Source organism: Schistocerca piceifrons, chromosome 2 (genome assembly GCF_021461385.2).
Source record: "Schistocerca piceifrons isolate TAMUIC-IGC-003096 chromosome 2, iqSchPice1.1, whole genome shotgun sequence".
In the NCBI taxonomy this organism is placed as follows: Eukaryota; Metazoa; Arthropoda; class Insecta; order Orthoptera; family Acrididae; genus Schistocerca; species Schistocerca piceifrons.
The window spans coordinates 874678337-874700164 of NC_060139.1; the positions used below are offsets into that span (position 1 = coordinate 874678337).

Consider the following 21828-nt stretch of genomic DNA (forward strand, 5'->3'; position numbering starts at 1 on the left):
GCAGATAGTGAATGTGAATATATGATCATCTTTGAGTCGATCCTTTGGCCACCTTTGGTGGGACCAAAGAGATGAAATTTACCAGAGCTTTGAGCGCCTGAAATGTGGCTGACCAATACGATAGCAAGGTGCTTCCCCCACCTCGACAGAGATGGGAGAGGACCTCGAGAACGGCCATGTTTCAGCACTCTGCCGCTGGACCCTGTGCTGTTAAGACCTGTTTTAGTTGTGCTCCGTAATGACGAAAGAGTGGAGACATGGTATGCATGTGGAATATTTAAGAGTAGTTTGAAATATTAATTTCTCTATTTCAGGAACTTTTGTGGGGAGAATTAAATGTCAGGCAGGTAATATTAATGGGATTGTAGGAATCTTCTGAAGTGACCAACGGTCACAATGAAACCACGTGTAGCATTAAGTTGAAATACTTCTGTGTGCTTAAGTTAAGCTGAATTACTAGCGTGTGTACAATAAGTTGAAATATTTAAGAAATAGCGTGTGCAGGACTTGAAATTAGAGACGAGTACTTCCACGTGGTGAGTACTGTGTGAGTCTCAATCTGTGTATGAGACAAAGGATAAAGAGAAGTACTCGTCCATGGTATCAGTTGAGGACCCGCGTGTGTGATGTTCTTAATATTGCTTTGCGTGATATGATTCCGTGTGACGCTTGATTCAAACTCTGAGAGAGAAGCAAGGTGAGTCGGCCGTCTATCCAGCAACGCCACTTGGCTTGCATTGCACAGGAAGACGTGCAACTATCTCCAGAGTTCATAGTAGGAAAGTAGAATTACAAAGTGGGGCAGTGTCATGTGAAACTGGGATAAATATTAATTGAAGTGGGAAAGCTGAAAGTGATAATATTGTGACTATTCTCTGTGTAGTATTTCATGTTGTAGTGTGGTGTATGTCATGTAATTTGGGTATGTGTGGTTTGCATGGGAGAGTAGCGAGGTAGTTTCAAAAGATTAGTGGGTTATGCTTGTTCCTTCGGTACTGCTCGGTCTGGAGGAAAGTTTAGTGATGATGATTGTGAGAGTCGAAGTGTGAGGTATAATAAAAGATCCATCATCCTATCCAGAAAGTGCACTGTAGCGTTAAAAATAATTACGAGACCATAATATAGAGATTCACCATTGTAAACCCATGCCCACTGGGCGGAATTTCTTATGTGTTATTGTTGTAGGTTGTAGAATTTGTGTGTTTAGGTTAGAGAATTTATTGGAATAAATAAGATAGTGAAAAGAAAAAGATTGGTAGACTATTCCTTCGAATTGTGTGTTGTCACAGTGTCCCGAATTTATAATGTGTGCGCCATTCATATTCAGTGCGGTGGCCACGTGTTGACAAAAGCCGTTAAATAAAAGACAAAAAGAAAATGTGGTATTGCCAGTGCGTAGTGTACAATCAGAGTTCTGTAAATTATTGATAGTCAGATGCGTGTTTCCGTTGCGTATTAATCATATAGGAGGATAACTTGTAACTTAAGTGTGAGTACTAGAGTTCATGTTGCTATATAAATAAGAATGAATCCACTCGCTTGGCAGACCACTCATCTTGCAGGCCTGACTGCTTGATGCCACAGTATGTGCAAGGCACGTGGGTGCCTCTCAAATTTTCAAACTTCAGAAAAGGGCCGTAAGAATAATAACCAAAAACAGTAATCGAGCTCATTCTAAGAGTCTGTTCGAACACTGACTATTTTGATTGCACCATACGAATACACGTCAAAAATAACATCGATAATTTCTGCACAATCAAGTATCCATGACAATGGAACAAGATATAGACTCAAATTACAAGCCACAATTATCAAGAAAGACTAAACATAAGGCTCAAAACAGTATTTTCTACCAAGGAATAAAACTGTGCAATAAATTACCAAAGGAGATTATAGAAATTGCTGAAACAAACTTATTTAAAAAGACAGCTAAGAAGTACCTGTTAACCAATTCATTCTACACATTGAAAGATTTCTTAGGTACAAGAAAGTCGGGGTTTGGCAAAAAGAATGTAACACAAATAATAACAACGATAATAAAACATTTGTCATTACACATAACACTTTCACACTATATTTTTTCTTTCTTTTTTGGAAAAACTTACACCCAAAGCTAAGCAATTTGTAATTCCAGTATCTTATCCTCTTTCTGAGTTCAACATGTCACTCCTTATAGAGGGATGCTGACTCAGTTTTTCAAGCTGGAAAATGGGGAGTTGTGGTGCACAAAATGGTTCCTGACATGAGCTGATAATATGTGTAGTGTGTTTAGTGTTATAAAACAGCGTGTGTAGTGTTTGCAGTGACTCGGAGTGAGGAACGAATGAACAGTGCAGCTTTAGACTTTTTCACTGCTAAATAATTTACGTGTAAAAGGTATTGCACACTAGAGTTAAACCGAATGAGGTAGTACTGTTTTAAATAGGCTCCTGTCTTCATACATTCATTCTGAGTTAGGTTTTCCGTGCTTTCCCTAAATTATTTCAGGTAAATGACGGATGATTCCTACTATAAGGCCACGGCCGACTGCATGTCCCATCCTTCTCATAGTATACCTGTAAGTCTGTAAACGTCTGTATATGTTAATTCCTTTATTTTTGTTGTTCTTAAATTGTAATACATAACATGTTCAATATCCTTGTAAAAGAGATCTACAGATAAATATCACTACCATTACTACAACTACCACTGCTAATCTTACTTATCAATGTCACTGCGAATCATTTCGAGTATGTAACATAAAGTTTCTCTCTTCATTCACGTATCCGTAAAATTTGTCTTGTTAATACAGTAACTGAGGAAAGAGGGCACAGTACTAGCAGCGTTCTTTTTGAGACAGATGTAGCTCATTCACATGTATTGGGCGCCTTTTAAATAGCCTCCAAGCGCAGAGGCATCGGCCCCTTCCACGGAGGTTAACGTCTAACCTCCTTGACAAAAAAATGGTTCAAATGGCTCTGAACACTATGGGACTTAACTGCTGAGGTCATCAATCCCCTAGAACCTAGAACTACTTAAACCTAACTAACCTAAGGACATCACAACACATCGATGCCCGAGGCAGGATTCGAACCTGCGACCGTAACGGTCGCGCGGCTCCAGACTGTAGCGCCTAGAACCGCTCGGCCACTGCGGCCGGGTAACCTTCTTGACAGAACAGATCTAGCCTAACACAACGCGGTCTTATTAATCTCGCCAGAAAGTGACGAAGGAGATCGGACGCACTGTGACCAAGCTGTCGACCGATTCACCGGTCGACCTGAGGCGACGGTGTGTGGTGACTGTTGACGGTACCGCTGCGAACGAAGCCTGAGAGAGTAAGAGCACTGTATTTTTACTGTATATACCTTGCAGGAAATTGACGAGTATTGCAAGCTATTCCCGAGGTACCGTACATTATCTGTCACATTGTAGGTGCACCTTTCTATTGTCAAAACAGACGACACGTTGTACCTCAAGGTACACGTAATCTTCCAGAAAACTCGATTGTTGACGACCTATTTAGAGAAATCCATTGCATTTTTGCAATAAGTATCTCTACGACACTGGGTAGCAATATAAATGATTGTAGGCAATGCGTCCCTTCACACGCAAAGTAAGTAAAAATATATTTCAGTTCATATTGGGAAGTAGAATTTGTTTAGTTCATTCGCAGCAGCATGTGTGAACAAACGATGTAAACTTTGTTCAAGAGGAGTCTACACTGCTTACCACACGTGATTTTAGGAATTACACATAGTTCAAGAGTTGGCTAATATGCTAACACATTTAACTATTTCTGTTGCATCTTTTGGCGCGACAAAAGAGTATATGAGGAGAGCTTGAGTGAATTAAAGCAGAGCAATTGTCTAATCAGTCTTACAATGTCTGTGTCACACAAGAGTTTTTAAATCAAAAAGCATAAATCACCCCGTTTTTTGCCCCGGGTATTGAAAAAGTACCATCCCCCTCCTAGTGCCGTATCGAAAAAAGGCTGTACTCTGTCTGCAGACAGGCCAATAGCCTGGACACAGACTAGCGTCACAGACTGTATTTGAAAACGTTCATTTTTATATTATGGAGAAATCTGGAGCTTCAGACGTAATGGCCTCGTGGAGCACAGAATCAGAAAGTATTTTCTATCGCGTTCTAGCGCTATTTCGTGGACGCCATGTTGTAACCATATTCCAAGTATGGATCGTCAGAATAAGACGCAAAGGTCAGTTCGTGCACCAAAATATGTAAGCAGCCATTTTTCCTTCATACAGTACGCAAAGACTTAAAGAAGAATATAACTCCAATCCCAAAGACAGCAGCTGCTGACCGATGTGAAAATTACCGAACTATTAGTTTAATAAGTGACGACTGCAAAATACTAATGCGAATTCTTTACAGACGAATGGAAAAACTAGTAGAAGGCGACGTTGCGGAAGATCAGTTTGGATTCTGTAGAACTATTGGAACACGTGAGACAATACTGACCCTCTGACTTGTCTTAGAAGATAGATTACGGAAAGGCAAACCTACGTTTCTAGCAATTGTAGATTTAGAGAAAGATTTGGACAATGTTGACTGGTATACTCTATTTAAAATTCTAAAGGTGCAGGGGTCAAATACAGGGAGCGAAAGGCTATTTACAATTTGTACAGAAACCAGATGGCAGTTATAAGAATAGAGGGGCATGACAGGCAAGTAGTGGTTGGGAAGGGAGTGAGACAGGGTTGTAGCCTATCCCCGATGTTATTCAATCTGTATATTGAGCAAGCAGTAAAGGAAAGAAAAGAAAAATTCGGAGTAGGTATTAAAATCCATGGCGAAGAAATAAAAACTTTGAGGTTTGCTGATGACATTGTAATTCTGTCAGAGACAGCAAAGGACTTGGAAGAGCAGTTGAATGGAATGGACAGTGTCTTGAAAGGAGGATATAAGATGAACATCAACAAAAGCAAAACGAGGATAATGGCATGTAGTCGAATTAAGGCGGGTGAGGCTGAGTGATTTAGATTAGGAAATGAGACACTTAAAGTAGTAGAGGACTTTTGCTATTTGGGGAGCAAAATAACTGATGATGCTCGAAATAGAGAGGATATAAAATGTAGACTGGCAATGGCAAGGAAAGCGTTTCTGAAGAAGAGAAATTTGTTAACATCGAGTATAGATTAAAGTGTCAGGCAGTCGTTTCTGAAAGTATTTGTATGGAGAGTAGCCATGTATGGAAGTGAAGCGTGGACGATAAACAGTTTAGACAAGAAGAGAATAGAAGCTTTCGAAATGTGATGCTACAGAAAAATGCTGAAGATTGCATGGGTAGATTAGATAACTAATGAGGAGGTATTGAATAGAATTGGAGAGAAGAAAAATTTGTGGCACAGCTTGACTAGAAGAAGGGATTGGTTGGTAGGACGTGTTCTGAGGCATCAAGGAATCACCAATTTAGTATTGGAGGGCAGCAAGGAGGGTAAAAATCGTAGAGGGAGACCAAAAGACCAATAAAATACTGGCAAAAAAAATGGTTCAAATGGCTCTGAGCACTATGTGACTTAACATCTGAGGTCATCAGTCCCCTAGAATTTAGAACTACTTAAACCTAACTAACCTAAGGACATCACACACATCCATGCCTGAGGCAGGATTCGAACCTGCGACCGTAGCGGTCATGCGGTTCCAGACTGACGCGCCTAGAACCGGACGGCCACACCGGCCGGCTACTGGCACAGGATACAGTATCATGGAGAGCTGCATGAAACCAGTCTCTGGACTGAAGACCACAACAACAACAACAGAAAGCCAATGGAATAGTACTGATAACTGATGCAAAGTACCCTCCTACGTTCACTATACAGTGGACTGTGGAGTATATACACGGTCCAGTCACGTTAATGTGACCACCGCTTATGTACGTCCAATAACCACGAACAGATGGCAGGTCAGTGGAGGGCATATAAAACGTGTCGGGGGGACGCGGAAAACAGTGCAGTCGTTGTCGTAATGCCGAAACGAAACATGATTCTTGGCATTCAGGCCAAGAATGGAAGCTTTTCCGAAACGTCGAAGTTCGTAAGCTGCTCGCTTGCCGGCGTGGTTAAAGTAAACTGTGCATAGCAACTGCGGTGCACCACTGGCCATAGATGACAGGTGTGAACGATGGTTACGGAGATGTGTATGGGAAAATAGACCTGCAACTCTTGAGTAGTTGAACCAAAGAGCTACCAACAGTGTCTTCTCAACGACCGTTCGGCGAATATTGCTGCGTATGGGCCTCCGTAGCAGGCGCCTGGTTCATGCACCCATGCTAACTCCTGTTTATGGGCGACGAAGGCTGGATTTACACACCAGTATCTCAACTATACGTCCATTGAGTTGCGACAGTGGCCGTTTCAGATAAACAACGCTTTGTGCTCCCTCGGACAAGTGGCTGTTGGCGTTTATGGCGTGAAATCAAAAGCAAACACCCTGCAACAGTACAACAGTAATGGGTTGGGGAATGTTTCCGTGGCATTGCCCGGGGTGATCTGGTTATCGTGGAAGGCACTGTGGATCAATAAAAATATGCATCTATCTTTGGGGACCATACCCGGCCCTACATGCAGTTTGTTTTGTCTCGGCACGACGGCACCTACCAGCAGGACGATGCAACGTGTCACAAGGCTAGCAGTGTACGTGCGTGGGTCGAAGAGTGCCAGAGTTTACCGTACTCCCCTGGCCACCAAAATCCCTAGATTTACACACAATCGAGAATCTCTGGCCCACCTAGAATGGGCTGTTCGCGTCGTGGATCCTCAACCGAAAAACATAGCGCAGCTGGCCCACGGCAGTGACAGTCGGCTTGACTCCGTATCCCAGTCCGTACCTTCCAGAACCTCACAGACTGCACGTCTGACGCTGCAAAATGTGTCTATCAGGCTTTTGACAGGTGGTCACATTTATGTGTCTGGACAGTGTATGTAGCAGGTAGGACAGCCGAGGACTGCGTAACGTAGAGCAAAAGAATTCTTCAAATTACTTAACACTGGTGAAGCAAGAAGACAGGAAGATTAAACTGATGTTAGCGAAAGAAGATTTGTTCGCCGTTAGGAACAACTCAGACAACTTACTACAAGGATATGATAATAATATTTCTGACATTGTTGGTTTGGTCACAGATGGAAGTGAAACGCGGGGACAGAACCTTCAGGCATTTGAAATGATACAGAAGTATCTTTAAAAATTTAATGTATCATACATTTGAGGAACAAAGTGAAGAGATGTTCGACAGAGTAAGAGACACAAGAAGTTACCGGAAAGAGAAACAGGTTTGATGAGAAACACGCTGAGGTCGTTCTCTGAAAACGGATGGTTTTAAATAGCAGAAGACGATATCGCTTGGGAGTCGTCTTTCGTAAGGATTTTTTACGACAATGGGTGTAGTACGTAATGAGACACAATCAAAATGTCGTAGGATACAAAGAAATGGCGCACACGTCGAACCGATAATTGATTTATAGACGAGAAAACTACTGCTTCGTAAACTTCATTGCGAGAAGTACGAGGACGTGCCGAAAACTAATGCCTGCGAAATTTTTCTTGTGAAAAGTCTTAAAAGTTACTGAATAAAAGAAATGTTGTTAACATTCTCCATCTTTGTTCTTCGTGTCTACATATTTACAGCCCTCTGCTGCTAGAGGGCTCCGAAATGTAGCGTGTAACATGCCGATGTATAACTTATCTACAGTGAAGCCCCGAAGAAACTGGTATAGGCGTGCGTATTCAAATACAGAGACATGTAAACAGGTATAATGCGGCGTTGCGGTCAGCAATGACTATCTAAGACAATAAGTGTCTGGCACAGTTTTTAGATCGCTTACTGGTGCTACAATGGCAGTTTATCAAGATTTAAGTGAGTTTGAACGTGGTATTAATAGGCGGCGCGCGAGCGATGGGACACAGCATCTCCGAGGTAGCGATGAAGTGGGGATTTTTCCGTATGACCATTTTGCGAGTATACCGTGAATATGAGGAATCCGGTAAAAAATCAAATCTCCGACATCGCTACGGCCTGGAAAAGATCCCGCAAGAACGGGACCAACGACGACTGAAGAGAATCGTCCAACGTGACAGAAGTGCGAGGCTTTCGCAAATTGCTGCAGATTTCAGTGCTGGGCCATCAACAAGTATCAGCATGTGAACCATTCAACGAAACATCATCGATACTGGCTTCCGGAGCTGAAGGCTCACTCGTGTACCCTTGATGACTGCACGACACAAAGGTTTATGCCTCGCTTAGGCCCGTCAACCCCCCCATGAACCATGGACCTTGCCGTTGGTGGGGAGGCTTGTGTGCCTCAGCGATACAGATAGCCGTATCGTAGGTGCAACCACAACGGAGGGGTATCTGTTGAGAGGCCAGACAAACGTGTGGTTCCTGAAGAGGGGCAGCAGCCTTTTCAGTAGTTGCAAGGGCAACAGTCTGGATGATTGACTGATCTGGCCTTGTAACAATAACCAAAACGGCCTTCCTGTGCTGGTACTGCGAACAGCTGAAAGCAAGGGGAAACTACAGCCGTAATTTTTCCCGAGGGCATGCAGCTTTACTGTATGATTAAATGATGATAGCGTCCTCTTGGGTAAAATATTCCGGAGGTAAAATAGTCCCCCATTCGGATCTCCAGGCGGGGACTAGTCAGGAGGATGTCGTTATCAGGAGAAAGAAAATTGGCGTTCTACGGATCGGAGCGTGGAATGTCAGATCCCTTAATCGGGTAGATAGGTTAGAAAATTTAAAAAGGGAAATAGATAGGTTGAAGTTAGATATAGTGGGAATTAGTGAAGTTCGGTGGCAGGAGGAACAAGACTTCTGGTCAGGTGACTACAGGGTTATAAACACAAAATCAAATAGGGGTAATGCAGGAGTAGGTTTAATAATGAATAGGAAAATTGGAATGCGGGTAAGCTACTACAAACAGCATAGTGAACGCATTATTGTGGCCAAGATAGATACGAAGCCCACACCTACTACAGTAGTACAAGTTTATATGCCAACTAGCTCTGCAGATGACGAAGAAATTGAAGAAATGTATGATGAAATAAAAGAAATTATTCAGATTGTGAAGGGAGACGAAAATTTAATAGTCATGGGTGACTGGAATTCGAGTGTAGGAAAAGGGAGAGAAGGAAACATAGTCGGTGAATATGGATCGGGGCTAAGAAATGAAAAGAGGAAGCCGCCTGGTAGAATTTTGCACAGAGCACAACATAATCATAGCTAACACTTGGTTTAAGAATCATGAAAGAAGGTTGTATACATGGAAGAACCCTGGAGATACTAAAAGGTATCAGATAGATTATATAATGGTAAGACAGAGATTTAGGAACCAGGTTTTAAATTGTAAGACATTTCCAGGGGCAGATGTGGACTCTGACCACAATCTATTGGTTATGACCTGTATATTAAAACTGAAGAAACTTCAAAAAGGTGGGAATTTAAGGAGATGGGACCTGGATAAACTGAAAGAACCAGAGGTTGTACAGAGTTTCAGGGAGAGCATAAGGGAGCAATTGACAGGAATGGGGGAAAGAAATACGGTGGAAGAAGAATGGGTAGCTTTGAAGGATGAAGTAGTGAAGGCAGCATAGGATCAAGTAGGTAAAAAGACGAGGGCTGGTAGAAATCCTTGGGTAACAGAAGAAATATTGAATTTAATTGATGAAAGGAGAAAATATAAAAATGGAGTAAATGAAGCAGGCAAAAAGGAATACAAACGCCTCAAAAATGAGATCGACAGGAAGTGCAAAATGGCTAAGCAGGGATGGCTAGAGGACAAATGTAAGGATGTAGAGGCTTATCTCACTAGGGGTAAGATAGATACTGCCTACAGGAAAATTAAAGAGACCTTTGGAGATAAGAGAACGACTTGTATGAATATCAAGAGCTCAGATGGAAACCCAGTTCTAAGCAAAGAAGGGAAAGCAGAAAGGTGGATGGAGTATATAGAGGGTCTATACAAGGGCGATGTGCTTGAGGACAATATTATGGAAATGGAAGAGGATGTAGATGAAGATGAAATGGGAGATACGATACTGCGTGAAGAGTTTGACAGAGCACTGAAAGACCTGAGTCGAAACAAGGCCCCCGGAGTAGACAACATTCCATTGGAACTACTGACGGCCTTGGGATAGCCAGTCCTGACAAAACTCTACCATCTGGTGAGCAAGATGTATGAAACAGGCGAAATACCCTCAGACTTCAAGAAGAATATAATAATTCCAATCCCAAAGAAAGCAGGTGTTCACAGATGTGAAAATTACCGAACTATCAGTTTGATAAGTCACAGCTGCATAATACTAACACGAATTCTTTACAGACGAATGGAAAAACTAGTAGAAGCCAACCTCGGGAAAGATCAGTTTGGATTCCGTAGAAACACTGGAACACGTGAGGCAATACTGACCTTACGTCTTATCTTAGAAGAAAGATTAAGGAAAGGCAAACCTACGTTTCTAGCATTTGTAGACTTAGAGAAAGCTTTTGACAATGTTGACTGGAATACTCTCTTTCAAATTCTAAAGGTGGCAGGGGTAAAACACAGGGAGCGAAAGGCTATTTACAATTTGTACAGAAACCAGATGGCAGTTATAAGAGTTGAGGGACATGAAAGGGAAGCAGTGGTTGGGAAGGGAGTAAGACAGGGTTGTAGCCTCTCCCCGATGTTGTTCAATCTGTATATTGAGCAAGCAGTAAAGGAAACAAAAGAAAAATTCGGAGTAGGTATTAAAATCAATGGAGAAGAAATAAAAACTTTGAGGTTCTCCGATGACATTGTAATTCTGTCAGAGACAGCAAAGGATTTGGAAGAGCAGTTGAAGCAAAACGAGGACAATGGAATGTAGTCAAATTAAGTCGGGTGATGCTGAGGGAATTAGATTAGGAAACGAGACACTTAAAGTAGTAAAGGAGTTTTGCTATTTGGGGAGCAAAATAACTGATGATGGTCGAAGTAGAGAGGATATAAAATGTAGACTGGCAATGGCAAGGAAAGCTTTTCTGAAGAAGAGAAATTTGTTAACATCGAGTATAGATTTAAGTGTCAGGAAATCATTTCTGAAAGTATTTGTATGGAGTGTGGCCATGTATGGAAGTGAAACATGGACGATAAATAGTTTGGACAAGAAGAGAATAGAAGCATTCGAAATGTGGTGCTACAGAAGAATGCTGAAGATTAGATGGGTAGATCACATAACTAATGGGGAAGTATTGAACAGGATTGGGGAGAAGAGAAGTTTGTGGCACAACCTGACCAGAAGACGGGATCGGTTGGTAGGACGTGTTCTGAGGCATCAAGGGATCACCAATTTAGTATTGGAGGGCAGCGTGGAGGGTAAAACTCGTAGAGGGAGACCAAGAGATGAATACACTAAGCAGATTCAGAAGGATGTAGATTGCAGTAGGTACTGGGAGATGAAGAAGCTTGCACAGGATAGAGTAGCATGGAGAGCTGCATCAAACCAGTCTCAGGACTGAAGACCACAACAACAACAACAGGCCCGTCAACACCGACATTGGACTGTTGATGACTGGAAACATGTTGCCTGGTTGGAAATTCTATCGAGCGGATGGACGTGTACGGGTATGGAGATAACCTCACGGATCCATGGACCCTGCATTTCAGCAGGGGACTGTTCAAGCTGGCGGAGGCTCTGTAATGGTGTGGAGCGCCTGCAGTTGGAGTGGTAGGGGACCCTTGATACGTCTACATACGACTCTGATAGGTGACACGTTCGTAAGCATCCTGTCTGATCACCTACATCCATTCATTTGCTTTCTGACTGACTTGTGCAATTACAGCAGGGCAACGTGACACCCCATACGTCCAGACTTGCTACATAGTGGCTCTAGAAACACTCTTCTGAGTTTAAATAGTTCCGCTGGCCACTAAACTCCCCAGACATGAACATTACTAAGCATCATCCCATGTAGGCTTTTACGGCCGGCGTCTTCATCAGTAAACACTTCCGGGATAAGTTGCCGTGGTCGATCTGTAGAACTTCTTCTCCCTGACGTTTCGTTCTCAACTACGGAGAACATCTTCCGAGGTGAGTCGACGACTGGCTGCTAGGAGCTGGGGCCGCCGCTTGTATGAAGATCGTAGAGGGCGCCACCGTACGTCACGTGGCGTCGATGTGTATCTCTGGCTATCGTCTGTTCTCTCGATTGCAGGCAATCGATTGTCACGTGATTGATGCAACGTCGACCGCCATATCTTGTCCAATTTTAATCCTTCTTCTTTACGATTAAAATTGTATTGATGTTTGTGGATTTCAATTGCCTCTCTATACATACGTGTATAATAATGCGACGTCCTCGCTAGCACGCTTGTCTCACGAAATTGTATTTCGTGATCTCCATCCTTAAAAACATGTTCCGCTACTGCCGATTTGTCGATATGTTCCAAGCGACAGTTTCTTTTGTGCTCCGTCAACCGTGTATTGATGCTTCTTTTTGTAGTTCCTATGTAAAGCCTGCCACAACTACACGGAATTTTATATACCCCTGGGGTGGCTAGGGGGTGACGAGCATCTTTTATTGATCTTAGGCATTCACTAATTTTCTTAGTAGGTCTAAAAATGGTCTCTTCCTGAAACTTGGCTAATAATTTCCCAATGCGATCCGTGATGTTATGGATGAACGGAAGAATTACTTTTCCAGGTGATGGTTGTTGCTGTCTCCTATTTTTAGGCATTTTTCTACTTGGGTGAAGTGCTCGGTTAATCTCGTTTTTCGTATAACCATTTTTCGCAAAAGCCATTCGTAAATGATTTAGTTCTTCTTGTAAGTAGCCTGGTTCACAAATATTATTGGCCCTATCCACTAGTGTTTTTATGACCCCCCTCTTTTGCCTAGGGTGGTGGTTTGAGTTCTTATGGAGGTAGCGATCAGTATGTGTACCTTTCCTGTAGACCTTATGGCCTAAGGTCCCATCCACCCGTTTGATAACTGATACATCCAAAAAGTGCGGTGGCACCCTGTACGATCTTCATATAAGCGGCGGCCCCAGCTCCTAGCAGCCAGTCGTCGACTCACCTCGGAAGATGTTCTCCGTAGTTGAGAACGAAACGTCAGGGAGAAGAAGTTCTACAGATCGACCACGGCAACTTAGCCCGGAAGTGTTTACTGATGATTACTAAGCATATCTGGGATGCTGTTCAGAAGAGATCTCCACCCTTCGGTCTCTTACAGATTTGTGGACAACCCTGTAAGATTCATGGTGGCAGTTCCTCCCAGCACTACTTCAGACATTAGTCGAGTCCATGCCACGTCGTGTTGCGACACTTCTACGTGATCGCGGGGGCCCTACACGATATTAGGCAGGTGTACCAGTTTCTTTGGCTCTTCAGTGCATATTGATGCGTGAGAAACAGCGTTCTGTAATAGAGTTTCGAATTTGAGGAGTTCATCCACACATAGAGCACTCTCTCTTCAGCATGACGATGCCAGACTAACACGAGCGCTGCGTAACCTGCAATAGTCTGACTTCTTGAGTTTACTGTCATCGATCATCCTTGAGACGGTCCCGACATGGTGCCATCTGATTTTCATCAGTTTCCAGCACCCGAAGAACACTTTCGATGTGATGAAGCAGTGCTATCAGAGGTGAGGTTGGGCGTCCGTCAACAACATGAAACATTGTACAGTGACGGTATCTACAAACTGGTCTCTCGTTGGGAGAAAGGTGTTCGTCTCCAGGGCGGCTGTGTTAAGATATAAATATGTAGATATGAAGACTAAAGATGTAAAATGTTAATAACAATTGTTTTATTTAGAAAGCTCTAAGAGTTTTCACAAAAACATTCGGAGATATTACTTTTCAGCACGTCCTCGCACATTAGCGGTCAAAAGTACGATACATTGTAGGTCATCTACATCTACATTTATACTTCGCAAGCCACCCAACGGTGTGTGGCGGAGGGCACTCTATGTGCCACTGTCATTACCTCCCTTTCCTGTTTCAGTCGCTATGGTTCGCGGGAAGAACGACTGCCAGAAAGCCTCCGTGCGCGTTCGAAGCTCTCTAATTTTACATTCGTGAACTCCTCGGGAGGTATAAGTGGGGGGAAGCATTATATTCGATACCTCATCCAGAAATGCACCCTCTCGAAACCTGGATAGCAAGCTACACCGCGATGCAACGCGCCTCTCTTGCAGAATCTGCCACTTGAGTTTGCTAAACATCTCGGTAACGCTATCACGCTTACCAAATAACGCTGTGACGAAACGCGCCGCTCTTCTTTGGATCTTCTCTACCTCCTCTGTCAACCCTACCTGGTACGGATCCCACACTGGTGAGCAATACTCAAGTATAGGTCGAACGAGTGTTTTGTAAGCCACCTCCTTTGTTGACGGACTATACGATGTTATGTTGTCAGTATGCCTATTTGCATAGTGCCACAATAGTACAGCACATAACTGTGTCACTCCATCAGGAGCTTCACGGCGCTGTGGTTATATAACTAGTACACAAGGAAGATCATACAGTAACAATGTAAATATACACTCCTGGAAATGGAAAAAAGAACACATTGACACCGGTGTGTCAGACCCACCATACTTGCTCCGGACACTGCGAGAGGGCTGTACAAGCAATGATCACACGCACGGCACAGTGGACACACCAGGAACCACGGTGTTGGCCGTCGAATGGCGCTAGCTGCGCAGCATTTGTGCACCGCCGCCGTCAGTGTCAGCCAGTTTGCCGTGGCATACGGAGCTCCATCGCAGTCTTTAACACTGGTAGCATGCCGCGACAGCGTGGACGTGAACCGTATGTGCAGTTGACGGACTTTGAGCGAGGGCGTATAGTGGGCATGCGGGAGGCCGGGTGGACGTACCGCCGAATTGCTCAACACGTGGGGCGTGAGGTCTCCACAGTACATCGATGTTGTCGCCAGTGGTCGGCGGAAGGTGCACGTGCCCGTCGACCTGGGACCGGACCGCAGCGACGCACGGATGCACGCCAAGACCGTAGGATCCTACGCAGTGCCGTAGGGGACCGCACCGCCACTTCCCAGCAAATTAGGGACACTGTTGCTCCTGGGGTATCGGCGAGGACCATTCGCAACCGTCTCCATGAAGCTGGGCTACGGTCCCGCACACCGTTAGGCCGTCTTCCGCTCACGCCCCAACATCGTGCAGCCCGCCTCCAGTGGTGTCGCGACAGGCGTGAATGGAGGGACGAATGGAGACGTGTCGTCTTCAGCGATGAGAGTCGCTTCTGCCTTGGTGCCAATGATGGTCGTATGCGTGTTTGGCGCCGTGCAGGTGAGCGCCACAATCAGGACTGCATACGACCGAGGCACACAGGGCCAACACCCGGCATCATGGTGTGGGGAGCGATCTCCTACACTGGCCGTACACCACTGGTGATCGTCGAGGGGACACTGAATAGTGCACGGTACATCCAAACCGTCATCGAACCCATCGTTCTACCATTCCTAGACCGGCAAGGGAACTTGCTGTTCCAACAGGACAATGCACGTCCGCATGTATCCCGTGCCACCCAACGTGCTCTAGAAGGTGTAAGTCAACTACCCTGGCCAGCAAGATCTCCGGATCTGTCCCCCATTGAGCATGTTTGGGACTGGATGAAGCGTCGTCTCACGCGGTCTGCACGTCCAGCACGAACGCTGGTCAACTGAGGCGTCAGGTGGAAATGGCATGGCAAGCCGTTCCACAGGACTACATCCAGCATCTCTACGATCGTCTCCATGGGAGAATAGCAGCCTGCATTGCTGCGAAAGGTGGATATACACTGTACTAGTGCCGACATTGTGCATGCTCTGTTGCCTGTGTCTATGTGCCTGTGGTTCTGTCAGTGTGATCATGTGATGTATCTGACCCCAGGAATGTGTCAATAAAGTTTCCCCTTCCTGGGACAATGAATTCACGGTGTTCTTATTTCAATTTCCAGGAGTGTATATTCCCTTAGTTCAAAAGTACTTTTTTATTTGCTTTGGTGATACGGTATTTGTGCTGGCGTAGCCACAAGCGCCGGCACGAAGATGAAGAACGCAAGAGCAGAGAAGGCTGTGAGACGACTACAGCCAATAGTTCTCTGACTAGGACCGCACCACGACACGAGCGACTTCTAGCCGAAGAGTATATAAGCGCCCCTCCTGCCAGCCTCGACCGGACGGTAGAAGACGGACACAAGTAGACCCAGACTAGAAGAGAGCACCAGAAGAACTGTTATTTGTGATCCATGTCCGTTACTTGCATGGACATTGTATATAGTGAAGGGCACTGACTGTTTGCATGTCGCCATTCGCTTGCGACATGTTCTTGTAAACGAAAGTTATCTATTGTCACTCTACTTTATTGTAATAAAAACCACTAAAGTGATTTGTTTGAATTGTTGTTTAGCTATCCGAGAGAGCTGCATCCTGTAAGACACGAGTGGGCAGGACCCTGCAGTAACTATTGTTACTTAGGCATTCAGAATGTGTTTGTTTATTTCTAGAGACAACTAGAAGCATACCGTTACACAAAGAACGTGCTACTGGTGTGAGACAAGCTGCTTTGAGCGCTTTGAAGAAGGGAAAGTCACGGTCTAGCGTTGCTAGAGACTATGACAGAGTCGTCGGCAAAAACAGGAAGGAATAGTGGCCAATTAGACAAGGTCAGATCCTACGCGAAAAACAACAGGGAGAAAGGACAGAATGATTTGAAAGCAGTCAGCTGCCGATGCAAGGAAATGGGCTCGACAAATGAGGGATGATCTGGAGCAGCGTCATGGACTGAACCCGCATGTCTCCAACGTAAAACGTCGCCTACTAGTAGCTGGTTGAATTGCTAGACTACAATCACGTAAACCACTCATAAATTAAAAAAAAAAAAACAAAAAGAACGAGAAGGCCAGGTTAGAGTTTTCAAACAAACAACAAACTTGGAATGCTACAGATTAGTCCAAGGTTTTATGGAGTGTTGAAGATAAATTTAATGAGTTTTCTTCTGACGGTGTGGAATTTATACGCCGACGAAAGGACAACAAAGAGTGTCAGGTACCGTCCATAAAGCACGGTTATGGCTGCGTCATAATGTGAGGACGTTTTTCTCGACGTGAGCCTAGTTCTCTAGCCCAAACAGAAGGCACAATGGATCTTTTCCTGTACAATGATATTTTAGAAAAGAATATGGTTCCACATAGGAGAAAGAATATGCCGCGTAATTCGATATTGCAGCATTGTAGTGATTCAAAACACACCTCCGGCTTTTCCTGTTCAGAGAAGAAAACGAAACTTTTGGACTGATCAAGCCAGAGCCCGGATTTAAACCCACTCGAACATCTCTGGGATGTATTAGACCGACGTGTTCATGGTAGAAATTACTCAGACAAGGACGAATTTGCTGAAGCCCTTTTGGATGATTAGTCAAAACTCCTACTTGACATATTACAGAAGTTTGTGGATTCAATGCCAAATTGATGTGCAGCTGTAATTAAAGCCAGTGAGTATGTAACGAATTACTGGTTTGTTCTTCAGATTCCAAAATATTTCTGTTTTAATCTTACATGCTTATCCTTAAATTAGTTTTGAGCCCGAGGAATTGTTATTTTTGTTTGAATGTGACATATCTTTGTTTAAACTAGATGTAATTATAATTACATACTTTTCAACTATCCATTGGCAATTTCTTCTATTACACACATTCTTATGTAACTAATACTTTCTACAAAACGCTTTTGAAGACTACTGCATATCCAGAAATCGTAAATGGCATAGCACTGTGGAGATAAAGATGATGCCAAGGTGTGGAGCGGTGGATGTGACATAATTCTATTAAACTCTCCGCTCTTTCCACAAATCAAAGATTGGTTGTGACCACTCTATCTATTCCAGATCGATTGCTTCGGATGAAAACTGCTTATATCCTGAAATTCTACACCATACACGTTGGTCCTGATGTGATATAACGGACGCTTTCGACCATTACGTAAAACTGCTTGAAATTATCCGACCCTTTCCGTATAGATTCCTTTACTTGTATTTATTTATCAGCTGTCTTCGTGTAATTCAAGTTTTCATATTTGGTTTCTCATTTAGAAATTATTCCCAGCTTTACTAACATGTATTGGAAGTCAGAACAACCTCTTCATAAAAGTGACGAGATAGGTATTGTGAGGTTTAGCTTCCACAAACTGATCCTGCAAAGGCTGATCTAGATTGTCACATTTGATTAGAAGAGCAATCAAGATATTTCAGTCGAAGCGACAGATCAGAGTATCTCGACTCTGATAACTCGTTTTGTGAAAAAAAGTTTTAATTACTTAAGAATTACTTGTTATTTGGTTAAAATAAGTTTTAATGACCATTAATGAACTGAAACATCGATAAAGCTACATCGATAAATCTTGTAATAAAGTTTTCATGGCTGATATCGTATTCAGTACTGGTTATTCCTGACGGCTGGTTTGACCAGTTAAGACTGTCGTTTCCTGATCTTCAAACAAATCTGTTGTTATATGTCCTGTTCCATTATGACTGTATCTCACTTGTCGTGTCGACACTATAGTGGCTAGTATGTAGCACATTCCACAGAGGTTTGCTGGAAATAAAAACATGTTTGTCACAAATAAAGGCAATACAGTTAAAAAGCACACCGTGTAACTAGGGATGGTCACACACATAACATTCCATTTACGCTTGCTAGATGTTAAATTACATAACAGTGCACATTTATGCAAATATTTTATTTACATTTATATGACGGGTTTGAAATACATCATGGGTCCACATTCTTTGAAGTATACAGTTCAACTCAATACAGTTCAATTCAACAGCTGAACTATGTACTTCAAAGAGGGTGCATCCGTGACGCGTTTAACTCGTTATGTAAATTTAAAGATGTACGAATGTGCACTGTCGCGTAATTAAACATCTAACAAGCATCAGTGGAATGCTATGTGTGTGGACATACCTAGTTAGACGATGTGCTCTTTAACTGTTTGTTTTTGTTCCTGACAAACCTGTTTCTATTTCTGACAAACCCGTGTGGAATGTGCTAAATACTATCCATATAATGTCGACATGCTAGGTTTTATACAGTCATGATGGAACAGAACGTAAACAACAAAAAATTTTTTGAATATCAGAAATAGATCATCACACATAAATAGTATTTAATGCTCTCTTGGCCATTAAAAGTTACTTCACAGCAAATACAGGTCGCTGCTTTCCATCTCTAATTATGAGTAATTTCACCCTTGTAATACTTTCTCTAGACATAATCTAGTTAAGTTTCGTAATTCTTTCAGTATACATCACAATAATATTCTGTTGCAGCGCCGGTGTTGTACAGAAGTACTATTGTTCTTCGGACAAGCACTGTGGGGACTACAGCCGCTATGTAGTACATGAGATGTATTCGCATTTGCGAATATGGACGATCATAAGCTGCATAATGTAATGACGACACTGAAAATTTTGTGCCCCAACGGGACTTTCAATTAAAATGTCTCCCCTGTTCGAGAATACACATTATGAATGTACGAGTGCAGGTTGGGTACGTGTGGAAGTTTGAGTCTAGCCGTAAAGCGTGCTCGGATGGCCTAACGGGAGCCGGCACGGTTGCTCAGCGTGTTCGGTCAGAGGGTTAGCTGCCCTCTGTAAAAAAAAAAAAAAAAAAAAAAAAAAAAAAAAAAAAAAAAAAAAAAAAAAAAACCGAGTGAATGGATCAATAATGAACTTCAACGGGCATCAGTGGAAGTCCGCCATGAACAATTTCAACGAACTATAACGAACAAAATGAGATTACAATTTTTAAAAAATGATAAGGTGACCCCTCGCAATAAGCGGGAAGTCCGGGTTCGAGTCCCGGTCTGGAACAAATTTTCATTTTCGTCGTTCCATTACACAGCTGATGTCTGACCACATTAGCAACTGCGAATATATTTCATATATGTTCTGTTGGACTTTTATTTTGGAATTTTTCTAGTGATTTTTGTGTGTGTATTGTTTCAGCCTTACCACTCCACCCTTGATTCAGTCAGTTTATTATAAACACGGTTTGCACGCGAACGAAACCGGAAATTTGTGAGGGACTCTAATGCCATTTGAATGCTCTGAATTATCGGTATCACTGTCCGTCAGCATAGCTTAAAATTACGTGAAACTTGATTTGAATCGTAAGATTCCTCGTAATTGTGACGTAGGACTTGTTTGACGCCATTACAATGACGTCACAAGCCAATAGAATACAAGAAGTGGCCTCAGCTGAAGGTGGTTGTGGTGACAGTCTTGGCACGCTACCGACGGCTGTTGCAAGCAGACGTTTTGATAGCTATAGATGTGCGTATCTTATCATGCTGTCGCTGTATTGTTTCTGCCTAGCGTGAAGGTGGAAACACCAAAGCAGTGAGAAATGGAGTGCATCTCGCAAACGTAGTTCTTTCTTCAGAAGCCACATAAACAAAGACTGCGCTTGAAACTTCCTGGCAGATTAAAACTGTGTGCCGGACCGAGACTCGAACTCGGGACCTTTGCCTTACGCGGGCAAGTGCTCCACCAACTGAGGCACCCAAGCGCGACTCACGTCCCCTCCTCACAGCTTTACTTCTGCCAGTACCTCGTCTCCTACTTTCCAAACTTCACAGAAGCTCTCCTGCGAACCTTGCAGAACTAGCACTCCTGAAAGAAAGGATATTGCGGAGACATGGCTTAGCCACAGCCTGGGGGATGTTTCCAGAATGAGATTTTCACTCTGCAGCGGAGTGTGCGCTGATATGAAACTTCCTGGCAGATTAAAACTGAGTGCCGGACCGAGACTCGAACTCGGGACCTTTGCCTAAAGACTGCGCTTTTTTTTAGATATTTATAGAGTTATTAAATAAACACCCCAGTCTACTATGAAGCTATGGGCCTTAAAATGTGAGCAATAAACGACCATAAGGTAAGTATAGCCGAGGGAATTCTGGGTTTTGGAATCTACATTACTAGGAGGAATTCGCATTAATACGTTTCAATAGAACTACCGGTACAGTAGCTCTCACGAGCCAGCAACTGACCTCCGGAGGCAGCTGCGGTGAGCAGCGCGAGGAGCAGCAGCAGCAGCAGCGTCGGCGCCAACATTGATGCGTGTGGAAGCTCTCTGCTCGGCGGACCGCGCTGCACTGACCGCGACCGGCCACGGCCGCGCAGCTGCCAACCTGTTGCGTGGGACGGGGAGCCAGAACAGGTTCCGCTCTCTCGGACCCCGCCGCCTGCACATTGGGCGAGGTTGCAGCTCCTGGAAGTAAACGAGTGCCAACCTGCAGACAAGTGCGGAGGTCGTCGGCAGTAAGCATCGCTGTTCTTCTGTAGCTACAGGGTGCGTAACAAATCGACGACGACAAATTTCGAGGATTTGTAGAGGACGTCTTGAGGAACAAAGTGGAGAAGGGAAGCCATGTTCGGAAAAGTCATCCAATGGCGCTACATGGTGTGGGGTTACATATACCAACGGGTACCATCAGGCCAACCCTAGTACATCTACTGTTCAGTCACCTTAATGTGACCACTATTCAAAAGCCTGAATAATCAGGACACAGGGTTAGAGTCAACGAGGTTCTGGAAGGGGATGTCGAGCCATGCCGACTTACTGTGACCAGTTGTGCCAGGTTCCTCGGTTGAGGATCGGTGGTGCAAACAGCCCGACCGAGGTGGTCTCACAGATTCTCGATTGAGTTTAAATCCAGAGAGTTTGGCAGCCAGGTGAATGTAGTAAACTCACCCTGGTGCTCTCCAAACCACGCACGTACACTGCGAGCTGTGTGACACGTTGCATTGTCCTGCTGATAGATGGCATCGTGCTGAGGAGAAACAAACTTCATGTAGGGGTGCTTA

The 21828-nt window shown here is 43.8% G+C and overlaps 1 protein-coding gene across 1 annotated transcript in view; it reads right to left on the reverse strand.

Moving 5' to 3' along the window:
- LOC124776809 overlaps positions 1-21152 on the reverse strand; it is a 187197-nt gene extending 166045 nt beyond the window's left edge. The window contains exon 1 of the mRNA XM_047251958.1: positions 21012-21152. Within this exon, the coding sequence (XP_047107914.1) occupies positions 21012-21075 (64 nt within the window). The 5' untranslated portion in view covers positions 21076-21152. The remainder of the gene's footprint in view (positions 1-21011) is intronic.
- Positions 21153-21828: the final 676 nt, after the last annotated feature.